The 16,840-nt window shown below is 38.0% G+C and overlaps 1 protein-coding gene and 1 non-coding gene across 4 annotated transcripts in view; both read right to left on the bottom strand.

Annotated features, from left to right (window-relative positions):
* KPNA4 (karyopherin subunit alpha 4) overlaps positions 1-16,840 on the bottom strand; it is a 59,673-nt gene that overhangs the window by 21,178 nt on the left and 21,655 nt on the right. For 2 of the 3 annotated variants that reach the window (XM_037908341.2, XM_037908343.2), the window contains 7 exons: positions 12,635-12,721; positions 10,691-10,860; positions 10,557-10,601; positions 10,039-10,170; positions 9,628-9,756; positions 3,830-3,934; positions 1,904-1,975 (listed from right to left, as the gene is read on the bottom strand). In XM_037908341.2, coding sequence (XP_037764269.1) covers positions 1,904-1,975; positions 3,830-3,934; positions 9,628-9,756; positions 10,039-10,170; positions 10,557-10,601; positions 10,691-10,860; positions 12,635-12,721 — 740 coding nt within the window. The remainder of the gene's footprint in view (positions 1-1,903; positions 1,976-3,829; positions 3,935-9,627; positions 9,757-10,038; positions 10,171-10,556; positions 10,602-10,690; positions 10,861-12,634; positions 12,722-16,840) is intronic. The other variant, XM_037908342.2, reaches the window with a different exon arrangement.
* LOC114020256 lies at positions 5,669-6,018 on the bottom strand. Its single transcript, XR_003565109.2, has one exon.

Here is a 16,840-nt window from a genome sequence, read left to right as displayed (position 1 = left end):
CTCCTCCTAAAGGCCAGCTCCCTAGGGGAGTTATAACCTCTCTCAAGAGGGAGGAAACTGATGGATCAGGAGACTCCAGGTCTGCAAGAGCAAAGATGTCCTTAGGAGGAGTGTAAGTCTCAGCAATTCCTGGAGCGAGCGGGGTCCTGTCTGCACAAAGCTGCAGCAAAGACCACAAGGCCACAATTGGACCTGTTGAAGACAAAGATGGTACCACAGGTAACCAGTGCTCTCTGTGTTCGGTTTTCATCAGTTCTGGCAGATCCCGGGGTTTGTGTCTGGGGGTACCAGAGGCATTGCCGGATCACAGTCCAGAGCCGATGGAGCCCTAGACTCATGGGCTTTCTTGTCATGTCTCAGACTTAGGATGTCTGAAGTTCTCTTGGGCTGAGCTTACAGACTTGCACAGTTTAGTCAAGTCTGAATCCAACTTCTTTAAAGTGGATTTAGAGAAAGACAGTCTCATGATTATGAGAATGCTCCCTGCTCTTCCTTTGGCAGGGTCTTACTGGATTTGTTGGGGGTAGACTCCCTTGCTCATGAGTCAGACCTCGTGGCAGGAAGCATACTCCTTGCTGAGTCACATCACTGTTCGGGGTAGAGGGTCCCTGGCCTGGGTCCAATTGTGGCCTTGTGGCCTCTTCTATTGGCTTACGGCCAGGTTCCCAACCTTTCTCGGTATGGCCGGGGAACATACGGCAGACAGTGGGCTTGCCAAGAGGCAGTACAAGCAGCACTAGTGGTTGTCGCTGACCGAGAAGGATCACAGGCAGGGAGACAAATTTTGAAGCCCAGAGTCCTGGGCATAGTCCAGTACCCTAATGGGTACAGGGGATGCGCTCCCCAAGTCAGGGAGACTAACGTTAAAATTATCAGACAAAAACTTTATAACTCTAGAACTATAAAAACTATTTACAGGTATCTAAATATATTCACAGAAAGGAGAAAGCTGGAACTTCAGACACCGAAGGTTCTGACCCAAATATGTGGCAGTGGGAAGGAACTGGAGAGGCACTTGGTCTGCCCCCCCCCTCCCCCCCAATCCCTTATCTCCTTGGTCAGAAGCATGAGGTGAACCAGGGCACATGTGGGGACCAACGGACACTGCTTTCAAAATTCTCCAGCTCTGGGAGCATGCGTACTCACACAGAGACAAGCACCTGAAGGAAATGTTCTAGAAACCAGTGCTTTTAGAAGTTCAGTATAGAACATTTTTAAAAAATCATAAAAAAATAAATATGAATTTTTATGCTGCATAAAGTAAAATGCTATTAAATTTAGATTACACAATGAAAGGGATTGACTGTTGCATTTTGATAGACTCCAATTCAAACATCAAAAAAAAGTTTGAGCCTTATCTTTTTGAAGCAGGACATAAACTTAATCTATATTTTGTGTCCAGATATTATTGCAATTTGGAAACTGCTTCCCACCTAATTTACCTGGTATGCTCTATTGGCACAGTAATTTCAATGACAGTGACAGAAGTTGGACCATTAGAAAAAAAAGCCATCCCTGAATGGTTTTCACGCTTATTTTTTGTACTCTTTGTTCCCAGCAAGAGTAAAGGTACCTACAACTCAAGAATATTAATGGAGACTGAGTGCAATTATTCAGATAAACATTAAGGTGTACTGCAGTACAATGCAACTAATTTTAATCCCTCAAAATTAGTCACCACTGATATTCCTATTCTTAGGTCAGGCCAAAAATGGAAACCAGAGCATGCTCTTACATCTGTTTCCCTTAATCACCGTAAATCAATGAAAGGAGGAGTCTGAGGAGACTCTTTATTTTGGCAGGTAATTTAAATTACTGAATCTCCCACTTGTAACATGTCAAATACACTCAAAGAGGAAAAAAGGTAAGAAGTAAACTAATTTTGGAGAAAGATTTAACTTACTTGATCTTTTCTTCCACTGATTGTTAAGTTGCTTATAGCCCAAGCAGCTTCTTTCTGAGTACCAAAATCACCCTAAAATACAATAATAGTTGGCTGTACATTATTTGGAATCACAGAAAAATAGCACTGGAAGGGACCTTGAGAAGTCATCTAGCCCATCCCCCCAGGCCAAGCCAGGACCCCAAATATACCTAGACTATTACTGACAGGTGTTTGTCTAACCTGTTCTTAAAAACCTCCAATGGTAGGGATTCCATAGTGTGCCTTCCGGGTTGTGTCCCCATTAGTTTAGGTTGAGGTTAAAATAAAAGAAAGGCAGAAAAATCTTGTAAAATGCTAGGATCTAGTGAGGGAGAGGAAGGAGTTTGTTTTCCCCAATACTACCTTCATTCTTCTACCTCCTATCCAACCCACCATAGCTATGTGCCACTGTCCCACTTGCACAGCCTTCAGCTACAAGACAGGGGAAAATACTTTAGACCCAGAGCAGAGAACTGCAGAAGCGATGGGAAGAAGAAAGAAGTAATTGTAGCATTATCCCCTTCCATCCTATACCAGCAGCCTGTAACAGACATAGCAATGAAGAGACATTGCACTGTGTTAATTTTGATATGCCATATCGTTTTAGAAGCTGAGAGTCAGCATTTGGTCTCAGTGAGCTTTTAGCCTACTCAGTCTGTTTATTAATTTCACCCCCCAAAAAACTAGATTTAATAGAAAATTATGCTTCCTTTATGGAATTCTGTTCTCAGAATGTATAACATATTGGTAGTAACTAAGCTACAAATCTGTGCTCGTAAGTCTACATGCTGCTAGTAAGAGACTCATGATGATCTTGTCACTCCTTATTCCTCCCACTTCTGATTTTGTCCTCCTGTGCTGTAACCTCCTATTCTCTCCGTTAACCAGGAGGTTAATCCCCTTAGTCTTCTGTCACCGGGAGACTAAAAATAAGTAAGGAAAAAATAAAATAAAAAAGAGACTAAGCAAGATAAAAACTGACCCTGCACTTGGTATTCCACACACATACCCAACCATCATATTTAAACCTTAGTACAACAGTAGCAAGCCTCTTCTCTCCAGCAATTAGAGACTGATATGGTGATGGGAAGTGAAAGCATCCTGGAATGTCTGCTAACAGCTGCTATGATTTTCCCCCACCAAAGATAGAGGAATGAACATATATGTGGAATTCCATACCTATAGCAGGAAGAGCTGCTAGCAGACAACTACCACAAATATATAGTTATTTCTATTATAGATATCTACTTTTGTTAAATTACAGTGGTAAAGATTTAAAATGGGACATCATCTGTTCTGTGGCCTCCTGCTCCAGGCCGTGATTAATTTAGGATTACTCTGCTGGAAGTAGGTAAGTATGGCAACCTAAGCAACTGGGCTTGCAAATGTCCTCACTGAAGAATTCCTTATAATGTTTCCAAGTAAAGAAAAAAGGCAAAAGAAAATCTTCAAGATTAAACAGAATGCTTGAAAAGTATTCTACTAAAAATTATTACACTGATTCTTGACTCTCAGACATTTGAGTATAGGCTCATTCCCACCTCTTCTTTCTACAAGGAAGTGTAGAATTTTGCCACAATAACTTCTGAATGGCTGTAGTTATTTTATTAAAAATGAATATAATGAGATTTAGAGTAGTAAGAAGATATTTCTCAAAAGGTCATTTCCCTAAACTACTTTTCCTCTATGGATTAGACAAGCATTGACATATGAAGGGAAATTTAGACTTGCATTAACTAAAGTATTATGCTTTAATTAGTGATATAGGCAAATTTGCTTTTTACTCTTAGCTCAAACCAATTAAAACAGAAAACAGATTTAAGTCTAGGTAATCATCAGAAATTCAATAATGGCAAGAGGAAAAAGCAGGGCTAACCGTACAAAATTAAATATTTATTATCCCACCTTATCTAAAAGGTGTATTATCATTGGAACAAGGTTTGCATCTATCACCGCCTGAACTTGCTGCTGGTTTCCTGCAGTGATGTTAGATAGGAACCATACAGCTTCCTGCAGGAAGAAAAAAAATATACGTTTTTAAAAAAAAAAGAAATATTTGAATATTCTATTTCCATTCCAACAAGATTTCATGCATTTACAGTTCTAGTAAAATCATAAATTAAAGTTGAAAACATACTTTAGAACTCAGTCAATACAATTTAAGATTTAAATAGTGTAGTTCTGTATGTAGTTGCATTAAGAATCATAATAATCCAATTAGAGACAAGGTGGGTGAGGGTAACATCATTTATTGGATCAATTTTGATTGGTGAGACTGTCAGGCTGTCTCTTATCTCCTTCACAAACAGAAAAGTTGATCCAATAAAAGATATTACCTCACTCCACCCTAATATCCTGGGACCATCATGGCTACAACACTGCAAACAATAACCCAATTAGGTATATTAAAAGGAGAGGGCAACAAAGGTGATTTTTACAATGGGAGACCAAACAGGATTATTGCCATCTTCTATAAACCTGGTAGATTAACTGGTATTTTTTTCCTACAAATATATCACAACACCAATGAACCCCCACAGTTCATTCCATATCCTGGAAGTCCATTCATAATAGCAGCATTATTTTCAGCGGAGGGCTGGATGGGCTCCAAAGGGAGTTGTACATCAACATCGCTCGACAGACAGTGACAAAGGCACTCTTTTCTCCCTAGCCCCTGCAAGATCTGTTCCTCCTTGTCCCTGTTCTGAAGTATCCAGAAAAAGTGTATTTACTGATTTAATGCACATTTTTAAGATTAAGGCCCTCTGGTATTTGCTCACCGCTACCAGGAAGATAACAAAACTAATGTTTTCTTTGTCCAAAGGAAAAGAAAGAAAGAAAAAAAAAAAGAAAAGAAAAAGACCAACCCCAGCCTGGGTGAAGTTTTCCCAAGGCTGAGATCAATGCTAAAAGTTACCCAAGACCTATATTAGATCTCAGTGCATGATTAACAGTTACAAACCAACAACTGAAAAAAACCAGAGCATTCTAGACCTGCAGACTTGGATAAAATTCAACACAGGCAGGCCAATATTAATTAAAAAATACAAGATTCTCACTAAATTTACAAGATTTTTCAACTACTGCCAGGCAAGCTGAAAACTTGATCCAAAATGCATAGAGTAGGAAGGTGATTGTCCTCCTACTTCCAGTGAAGTTAGCAGAAATTTGTTGTCTTTAATATGAACAAGAACAGGCCCACATACAAATGCAGACACTTTAGTTCATAAGCTGCGATTTCACTTTACATCATGTACAAGAAAGTTATAAACTGCAAGAATGGCAACACTCAACCCAACCAAGGTATTGATCATGAAGCTGAGTGCCCAATGTGGTATAGTCACAGTTATGTTAGACACAGTCACATAAAACCCTCCATAAGAAAGATGACTGCAGATGACTTTCACAAGAATTACAATGTAGGCTCAAACTTTCATGCAGCTTCAAGATTTAAGTCACTAGGACACCCAAAGTTAGAATATTTTACCAATTTTATTCAAGATAACTATTAGTCAGCAGAAGCAATAATTTTGTAGATAAGTCATTAAACTGAGGACTACCATCATTACTATGGTTAATTGGATAACTTGGCTACCCATCAGCTATACCAGTTACTTTATATAAACCCTTCATTTCATGTGTCTTGGTGTGACAATTTCACTGGAAGCTGTTTATTCAACTTAAAAGCATGGAACAGCGTAAATGTGACTTACAGATTTTCTGACTTAACATTCTGTTAAACTCTTGGATCAAATCACAGGATCATTTATGTCAATGAACCTGTTAGAGAGATTTTTAGGCTGTCTATATTCAGCTGGTGAGCTTATTTTGGGCACTAATCACTGGAAACGTCGAAAAAAACCCACACCAAACCAAGAAACTCCTTCCCCAAAATTTCAACATGCCTCAAATGCACTCCGAAATCAGCACTTTATCAGTGCACCCATGTAGCCTTTGTACATTCTCTCCCTCAAAAACACATTGGAAACATTCTAATTTAACACTTTATACTTTTGAATATTAATGTTTTATAATCACACACACACCCACACACCCCACTCAAACAAACATCCAATTACCTTTCATAATTTCCAAGAGAGAGTCAGCTTAATCAACTGTATTCCAAGTTCAGGTTACTTTTATTAACAAACAAAACAGCATTATGGTGTTTTTAGTTTTTAATGTAAACACAGAAGACCCTTTATTTCATAGGTAAACAAGCCTAATGCTTACAGACAGGGATGACATGGTATTCACCAGAGTGGTTTTTACTAGGTAAAATCATGATTTTTACCACCCCAGGAAAAAAACTGTTGGAAAATGCTTTAAACTGGGACTACTTTAAAAACTGTTTCATTAATATACACCACATTATGCTTAGTTTTAGTTACATATGTAATTTGTGATTACATAAGGCAGTAGATTTGTAGATTAATTTATTTGTACAACCCTAAATTAAACTGCAGTGGGAATACTACTAATATGTAATTATAATACTGAACTCTAGAATATCTGTATACATTTTGGTTTGGTATTTTCTCAAGGATGTTATAAATGTCAGAACTCATTTCAGTTTCCAATGCTGTATAAATGAATGTAAAGAAAAATTGATTATATGAAAACAGTAATACAGAGTTATAGGATTAAAGCATCAAGCAATCAGAAGCATAGACTACCAGTCCAGGTTCATTTGGCCATGTAACATTTTGTAGCAGAAGACCAACTTTGATGTAGTGGATGACCAAGCCTATAGGACTTGATTTAGTACTAAGTGGAGCACAGGACCTGGTCCAAGAGGTGAATATAGTTATACCGCTTGGTAATAGTGACCATAATATAATTAAATTTCATATCCCTGTGGCAGGAAAAACACCTCAGCGGCCTAACACTGTAGCATTTAATTTCAGAAAGGGGACCTACACAAAAATGAGGAGATTAGTTAAACACAAATTAAAGGGGATGGTGACAAAAGTGATATCTCTGTAAGCTGCGTGGAAACTTTTAAAAAAGACACCATAGTAGAGGCTCAACTTAAATGTATACCCCAAATTAAAAAACATAGTAAGAGAACCAAGAAAGAGCCACTGTGGCTAAACAAAGTAAAAGATGCAGTGAGAGGCAAAAAGGCATCCTTTAAAAAGTGGAAGTTAAATCCTAGTGAGGAAAATAGAAAGGAGCATAAACACTGGCAAATGAAGTGTAAAAATACAATTAGGAAGGCCAAAAAAGAATTTGAGGAACAGTTAGCCAAAGACTCAAAGTAATAGCAAAAACAATTTTTTTTTTTTTAAAGTACATCAGAAGCAAGAAGCCTGCAAAAAAACCAGTGGGGCCACTGGACGATCGAGTGCTAAAGAAGCATTCAAGGACGATAAGGCCATTGCAGAGAAACTAAATGAATTCTTTGCATCGGTCTTCATGGCTAAGGATGTGAGGGACTGTCCCAAATTGAGGTATCATTAGAGGAGGTTTTGGAACAAATGGATAAATTAAACAGGAATAAGTCACCAGGACCAGATAGTATTCACCCAAGAGTTCTGAAGGAACTCAAATGTGAAATTGCAGAACTACTAACTGTAGTCTGTAACCTATAATTTAAATCAGCTTCTGTACCAGATGACTGGAGGATAGCTAATGTGATGCCAATTTTTAAAAAGGCCCCAGAGGTGATCCTGGCAACTACAGACCTGTAAGCCTGACTTCAGTACCGGGCAAACTGGTTGAAATTATAATAAAGAACAATATTGTCAGGCATATAGATTAACATAATTTGTTGAGGAAGAGTCAACATGGTTTTAGTAAAGGGAAACCATGCCTCACCAATCTACTAGAATTCTTTGAGGGGGTCAACAAGCATGTGGACCAAGGGGATCCAGTGGATATAGTGTACTTAGATTTTCAGAAAGCCTTTGGCAAGGTCCCTCACCAAGGGCTCTCACACAAAGGAAGCTGCCATGGGATAAGAGGGAAGGTGCTTTCGTGGATTGATAACTGGTTAAAAGACAGGAAACAAATGATAGGTATAAATGGTCAGTTTTCAGAATGGAGAGAGGTAAATAGTGGTGTCCCCCATGGGTCTGTTCTGGGACTAGTCCTATTCAACATATTCATACATGATTGGGAAAAAGGAGTAAACAGTGAGGTGGCAAAATTTGCAGATGATACAAAATTACTAAAGACAGTTAAGAACCAGGCAGATTGCAAAGAGCTAAAAAAGGCTCTCTCAAAACTGGGTGACTGGGCAACAAAATGGCAGATGAAATTTTATGTTGATAAATGCAAAGTAATGCACATTGGAAAACATAATCCCAACTATACATATAAAATGATGGGGTCTAAATTAGCTGTTACCACTCAAGAAAGATCTTGGAGTCATTGTGGATAGGTCTCTGAAAACATCCACTCAATGTGCAGCGGCAGTCAAAAAAGCGAACAGAATGCTGCGAATAATTAAAGAAAGGGATAGATAATAGGACAGAAAATACCATGTTGCTGCTATATAAATCCATGGTACGCCCACATCTTGAATACCATGTGCAGATGTGGTCGCCTCATCTCAAAAAAGAAAGATATTGGAATTGGAAAAGATTCAGAAAAGGGCAACAAAAATGATTAGGGGTATTGAACGGCTTCCGTATGAGGAGAGATTAATAAGACTGGGACTTTTCAGCTTGGAAAAGAGACAGCTAAGGGGACATATGATCGAGGACCATAAAATCATGACTGGTGTAGAGAAAGTAGATAAGGAAATTTTGTTTACTCCTCATAACACAAGTACTAGGGGTCACCAAATGAAATTAATAGGCAGCAGGTTCAAAACAAATAAAAGGAAGTATTTCTTCATACAATGCACAGTCAACCTGTGAAACTCCTTCACTCCTTGTGAAGGCCAAGACCATAACAGGGTTCAAAAAAAGAACTAGATAAATTCATGGAGGATAGGTCCATCAATGGCTATTAGCCAGGATGGGCAGGAATGGTGTCCCTAGCCTCTGTTTGTCAGAAGCTAGGAATGAGCGACAGGGGATGGATCACCTGATGCCTACTTGTTCTGTTCATTGCCTCTGGGGCACCTGACACTGACCACTGTCGGAAGACAGGATACTGGACTAGATGGTCCTTTGGTCTGACCCAGTAGGGACATTCTTATGTTCTTATTCCTCAGTTTTGAATGATATACCCAAAGTCTGAAAAGTTTTGTTCTGTGCTTGCTGAACACCGATGCAATTATTTTTCCCAGTTTAAACCAGGTTTAAGCCAGTATTTACCAGTGCCCTGACCTAAATTAGTTTTCCCTGGGAAATCGCCAACCTTGCAGCACAAAATAAAGATCAAATTTCATACAAATTTCAACTCACTGCTGGGATTATGGATTGATGAATACTGGTTTATATAACATTCTGGAATGCCCAGATATTGATGAAGTTATTACAACAAATTACTATATTTGGTAAGGTATCTATGCAGTTCCTCAGATTCTTTTAGGATACTAATGGTTTAATTTAAATAAGTAAAGGAAAATATAGCAAGATCAAGACTTGTCGGCAAGAAACTGGTATTGCAACAAAGATGTATTATCAGGTTACAGTATTTGGGGAAAACAGTGTCATACTGACATTTGGTCAGTAATATTTACAATACAGGGCAAATAAATAACATCTATTCCTGTGGGTAAATTTCACACCCAAAACTTATTTACATACCTTATTAATTTTTTCTTTGGGATGTGTCAGCAGTGCTGGGAAGTGTGAAAGAGCTTCACAATTCAGAACTACTTGTGTCTGTTCATCAGTACCAGTAACAATGTTGCCTACAGCTCTGAGTGCAGCAGTCTGAAACAACACACTGTATTTAAAGACTTGAACATTTAGAACAATATTTTATCTGTAAGTTAAGCACGAAAAAAGTGAACAGAGCAAAATATTATTTCATTCAAATGTTACCACAAAGCAGATAACTGACATTTTGATAACCTAAGTATTTTGCAAATAAATGTTTGCTGATAAACCTTTAATCAATCATCGTGATAACTAAATAATTTAAAAAATAAACCACTTCAGTATTGTATATTAATATATTTTGAAATAAATTAATATATAGCTATCTAAACTTACTTGCACTTTAACTTCTTGGTGGCTGAGAAGGGGAACCAAATGAGGGACTATTCCAGAGTCTATCACCATCTGGATCTGTTCATTGCCAGCATCCGTTAGGTAGGAGAGGGCCCAGACTGTATCTACCAATATCTAACATTAAAAACAAACAAACAAACAAACTACAGTTCAAACCCATAAAGAGAGAAAGATCTAAAGAAGATGTGCCAAGATCTAAGTTATAAGACTATTATATTTAAAGTTAAGGTTTTTGGAGAAAAAAAACTTGAAAAAAATCCAGTTTTGGTTCAATCCAAACTCATTTTTTCCTTCTGATTTTTCAGTTTGATCCCCAAACCAAAAATAAAATAAATAAAAAAAATTATTCACTCATATGTACTTATGGATAAGGCTACCTTTTAGTCACAGGTATTTTTAGTAAGTCATAGACAAGTCACAGGCAGTAAACAAAAATTCATGGCCCGTGACCAGTCCATGACTTGGTCACAAAATAATTTGTGGAAAATGTTTTTACTCACATTTACATCTGTGTGGTGAATTAAAACACAGAGGGCTGGAAGGATCTGGAGGGGAGACAGAGTGTTAGTATTAAATAGAAATATTCAAGACATTCAACAATTTAACTAATTTATAAATGAATAATTCAGTTCACCTCCTGAATGGTTTCCATCGGCGGAGGTGGGTCTTTGTGACGGCATAAGTTGACCATGACCCAAGTAACATTCCTTAAGAATGTTATGGGAATAGACGGACTGATGAAGGACAGCAGAGGTTTCACCACTCCAAGACTAATAACATAATCTCGACACTGGGGTCCATCACCTGTGTAAACATTAAATCGTTTTACGAAGGTAAAAACTATTTACAAGGGATGGCGTTGTAGAACCACGTTCCCATGTTAAATTACCAAGGGCCTAGTTGTTAGATGACCCAAGGGCTATTCTTCCAGTTTCCAAGCACAATTTGGGCATGAGGTTGGGCCTCAGGTCAGCTGCAAATCTGGAACCAGGGGTATAACATTGATTTCTACACACCCACAAAAGGAAAACTTCTCAGGACAGACTGTTTCCCCAATACCCACTGTTTAGCATTATTAAATTGTTCAGTAATCTGAGTAGAAGGTAGTCGAGAAACTATGAGTAACTTCTTTATATACTTTATTTTGGCAATGCAGAGAATAGCACACCGAATATTCAACATCCCGGCAAGTGACAAAATTAGCTTTCCAGTATGTCTTCATTTTTGTAAACTTAAATCCTTCACTATTAATATCTATGTAAAATTGTTTAAACCTTTGGATGCAATAGACACCATTAGTCAAAATGTGACTTGCCAACTGACTGTACAAGAAACACCTCATTCAACATGCAGTAAAGAACTGCTCCCCTTTTTGATTCACATCACATTAAATATACTTTGTGCTAGCAAAAAGTGATTTGCTGAATTCTGAAGAGGTAGTTATCCATGATTAAAAACAAATGAAAAAAATAGCAATTAACGACCATGAGGACAAGGTATAATAGAAACCCATCAATCATAACAGGTTACTGATCCAGACAAAATGCTCTGTGACAAGTTCCATATTGCTTGAAACTGAATAGAACATTTTCAGTTTACTATGCTATACCCACAGTTTGAGGTGTACTGCATCCACCTAGATACTTATATGGTCCTCAGCATTGTCATATCCAAGCTGTATTGTTAATAGAAAAGGAACATCATCCCTCCCAGGTCCAAGTAAAAGTACTGTACTAATCTTTTAAGAAAAACTAGAATCAGAGTTTTTGAAAACTTAGGGTATGTCTTCACTACCCGCCGGATTGGCAGGCAGCGATCGATCCCCGAGCGCTCTCCCATCAACTCCTGTACTCCAGCTCCGCGAGAGGCGGAGTCGACGGGAGAGCGTCAGCAGTCGACTCACCGCGGTGAAGACACTAAGGGAAGTCGATTTAAGTACGTTGACTTCAGCTACTTTATTCACGTAGCTGACATTGCGTAACTTAGATCGATCCCCCCTGCCCCAGTGTAGACCAGGGCTTAGCTTATTGTCACAAACTAAGCAATACCTAAACCCACTGCATTTCAGTAATTTAAGACATGGTGGGGCTGACATTTTTAGACTACACTCACCACTATGATATTTGAATCTCTCTGTGGTATATCACTTACACCAATAATCAAGAAGAGACAAACAAAAGTTTTAGGTTAGCCAAAAGCTTGGCCAGAAAGATTAAGTACTATGAAAGCTCTGGTGACTGAAGTGCGAGCTCTGATGGCGATCCAGAGCCTTTATAATGAAAACTGTTTTAAGTTGTTTTTCATTATAACATTATGCATGTGATTTGTTTGCCAGACATTCTTTCCTTTTCTTGTACCTGGACTGAAAGATGTATGTGTTAGAGGAGCGGCAAGAGAGAAAGCAGAGTTAAGCAAAGAGCATTTTGAGGGAAATTAACTCCATGTATCTGAGCCAATCCCATTGCTCTTATAGTTAAGCATACTTCTAATTATTAAAAAAATAAACAGAATCCAAATTGGTTTATTAATTTGATTTGAAAAGAAACTTTTGAATTTTTATATTAAGAGTAACACAAACCTATGATATTGCCTAAAGCCCATACTGCTTGCTCACACACATTTTGATGGGGTGAATGCAGCAGCCTCAGAAAAAGTGGCACAGCATCTGAAAAATAAAGCACTCTGTTACTCAAAAAGTCTTAGTTCCAAAGCGATGTGCTCATTATAGTTCGCTCTTAAGTTAAAAATTGACATTCCATTACCCCATGATGTGAAGATTTTCTCCGGCTGTGTGTTTATTCTGGTTAATGAGACTTCACTCTTTTTCCAGATGATGTTCAAATATAAACACAGATCATAACACAACTTTTCCTTTCATACCATTCTTTCACAGAAGGGTCTGCACTTCAGACCAATATAATGAGAACAAAAGATTTAAGGTAGTTATTTTTATATAACTTTGTACGACAAGTTTAAATTCTAAGTAATTATTCTTAATAAATGGTTAATGTTGAAATTCCATATTTAGTTCTACTAATTACCACTGAATTTCAATATTACTGTTGAACTGTTTTATCTACGTAGTTATCACTAGAGCTGTCTGAAATGGAATTTCAACAGTTTAATATCAATCCAACAAGCACAAGTAGTTAATTTGAAAAAAAAAGTCAATAAACATCATTAATTGGTTATATATTTTCTACATTTTTTTCCAATCACTGGTTATTAATAGAAGTTTTAGTTAGGAACTTTTAATGAGCAAAATCTTGAAAATTCTTATCCAAGTATTTGTACAGCAACATAAGCTGCAACCTATATATCCTGTCTTCTCTTCCTGGCTCTTGAAAATTTTAGATAAAGGGGCAATCCAGCTGATTACCACAAAAGAGATTCTAATGTTTCAAATACTGTCAATGAATGACTGGCAAAAACAGTAAATTGATCTGTAAGGAAGGGATTTAACAAAAATCACTCACCAAGAATAAGATACTTACATCCCAGCCTCATATATGGAAACAATAGGAGCAGGGGCCAGCTCCCAAGCACAGTCACTGCTGAGTCAACATTTAACATTGTGATATTATCTGGAAGATGCTCTAACTTCTACTCTTACACCCCAAAAGCTAAGGTACTTGTGCAACACCTCCTGAAGAAGCGTGGTCAGGAGGAAGGACTCAATACTCGTTAACGTTGAAGGACCTGTTTACTTTAACTATTTGGTCCCCAATTCACTGGGTGTAGGACTTTAGTGAATTTCGATTAATTTGGGGGGATATAGGAGAAGGTTTCATTTATAATTTGATTTTATAGTCAAACTGTTAGTTTTCTAAGCAGACACACCACACCGCTGTCCCTCCTGACACAACGGGTCAAATGTCAGTTTAATTCTTAAAACATGTTTATTAGCCACTGACCTTATTCAATATTAAACAAGAGGATTTACAAAGCTAGTGTAATAATAGGAAAAATACCCCCAGTAATTACAATGACTGGTAGTTTTTGAGAGATGCTAATAGGCCATCTTCTTCATTCAAATAAACCATTACAAGAGCGCACCCATACTTCCATCGTATTTGAGTAAGGAGTACTTCAACAGAACTAGGTGTGTTAACATTGTTTCTAATCTAAGTCCATCAGTAGAAAAATCCGAACTGCCAGACTCAATCCTGGCTTTTGATCCATTGAAAAGTTAGCTTTAATACAGCAGAAATAAAAATAATTCTAATTAGGGCTGTCAAGCAATTGAAAAAATTAATCTCGATTAGATTCATAGATACTAAGGTCAGAAGGGACCATTATGATCATCTAGTCTGACCTCCTGCACAACGCAGGCCACAGAATTTCACCCACCCACTCCTGCGAAAAACGTCTCACCTATGTTTGAGCTATTGAAGTCCTCAAATCATGGTTTAAAGACTTCAAGGAGCAGAGAATCCTCCAGCAAGTGACACGTGCCCCATGCTACAGAGGAAGGCGAAAAACCTCCAGGGCCTCTTCCAATCTGCCCTGGAGGAAAATTCCTTCCCGACCCCAAATATGGCGATCAGCTAAACCCTGAGCATATGGGCAAGATTCACCAGCACTGTTAAATAACAACAGAATACCATTGATTTAAATATTTTTGGATAGTTTACACATTTGCAAATATATTGATTTCAATTACAACACAGAATACAAAGTACACAGTGCTCACTTTATTTTTGAATTGTAAAAAACAAAAAGAGTATTTTTCAATTCACTTAATACAAGTACTGTAGTGCAATCTCTATCATTAAAACTGAACTTACTACTGTAGGGTTATGTAAAAAAACTGCATTATAAATAAGAAGCAGGCAGCATTATCTCCTGGAAATGTAAACAAACTTGTCTTAGCAATTGGCTGAACAAGAAGTAGAACTGAGTGGACTTGTAGGCTCTAAAGTTTTACTTTGTTTTGTTACATAACTGCATTCAAAAACAAAACATTACATTTGTAAGTTACACTTTCACGATAAAGAGATTGCACTACAATACTTGTATGAGGTGAACTGAAAAATACTATTTTTTATCATTTTTACAAACATTTGTAATAAAAATAATAATATAAAGTGAGTACTGTACACTTTGTATTCTGTGTGGGAATAGAAATCAATATATTTCAAAATGTAGAAAAATACCCAAAAATATTTAATAAATTTTAATTGGTATTCTAATGTTTAATAGTGCGATTAATCGCACTTAATTTTTTTAATCACGATTAATCTTTTTGAGTTCATCACGTGAGTTAACTGCGATTAATCGACAGTCCTAATTCTAATGCATCATTATGTAACATGCAAAACCGAACCTAGATACACTTGCAGCAATCTAAATTGTATTGGGAGAGGAGGATATCAATATTAAAGAAAACACCTGCTCTTTGACAGCTCAATCCGATTCCTTTGAATTCAATAGGATCCTACATTTATTTCAGTGGCCTTTGACAATGCCCCAAGAGAGAAGGATAATTAATTTTGTAACCAACTGCAGGTTCACAACACAGATTCATTCTCTGATTAGACACAAACTCTCTCAGATGAAGAACTGAAGACTTAAAGTAAATTTTTTTTTTTAAAAGATCTGTGATCTTTACACTGGTTAATTCTGTGAAATATTTGCCTTGGATTTGCTCATGTAGTTATCTGATCAAAGTTTGATATTCAGGATTAATCTATTACTTCTATGGAAAGATCTTTTTTGCCCTCCAGCGTTTTCTCTGCTTTTTGTTACCTCTCAGCTTCCCAGACCAAGAAGGTGCCTCTAAATTTCGATCCAAAATTCATATTAAAAAAAAAAACAAACTCCAAAAAACCCAAAAAACTTTAAATAAATAAAATCCATTTTAACTTTGTATTTTAAAAGCAACTCCAGCAGTTAACAGATTATGTTATTGTCAAGTGGTCACAGATTTATCACAATAAATAAGAAGCATTTTATTTCTCGTATCAAAGATAAAGCAAATAAAAGATTAAATTAGAATACCTATGCCTGTGTCAACCTAGTCATCAGGCTAACATATTAATCTCATCACTCAAACCAGATAGCGTTTTAGCACAGCACTTTCCCTTATTGCAGTGGTTTTAAAACTTTTTAGCCTGCATACCCATTTCCAAATAATGTATTCCAGTGCCTCTCTATCTTCTGTATTGGTGACCCCCAAAGCTGTCCTTAGGGTACAGTGAATAGGGTGACCACTCTGGGCCCCGTGGGCCAGCGCACACGGGCAGTGCGTGAACTGCTGGCTGGGGGAGGCTAGCCCCCAGCCATGCCCCTTCCACCTGAGGGAGAGCTTGCAGCAGTGCTGCTGCAGCCTCCCTAGCCCCAGCAAGACAGGCAACGTGGCCCAAGGCCCCTGGAGCCCAGCGGCACTGCCAAAGCGGGGCCCGCGGCGGAGCCATGCCTGGCTGTTTAGGTAAGCACTGATTCCCCTACCTGGTGCTGTGGGTCCTGGAAGTGACGGAATCATCACTTCCGCCCGAGGCCCCCGCACCTCCCTACGGACAGCCCTGGTGAACCCTTTCACATAGTAAGCCTCTGAGTGCAACCCTCCCTTATAAATTAAAAAGCACTTTTTTGTATAGTTAACTCTATTATAAACGCTGGAGGCGAAGGGCGGTTTGGGGTGGAGGCTGACAGCCCACGATCCCCAAGTAATAACCCTGTCACCCCGAGTGATCACAACCCCGAGTTTGAGAACCCTTGAGTTGCGACTGATCCTGCTTTGAGCAGGGGGTTGGACTAGAGTACCTCCTGAGGTCTCTTCTGA

Source organism: Chelonia mydas, chromosome 9 (genome assembly GCF_015237465.2).
Source record: "Chelonia mydas isolate rCheMyd1 chromosome 9, rCheMyd1.pri.v2, whole genome shotgun sequence".
NCBI lineage: Eukaryota > Metazoa > Chordata > Testudines > Cheloniidae > Chelonia > Chelonia mydas.
This window is presented reverse-complemented; position numbering and strand designations above follow the sequence as displayed.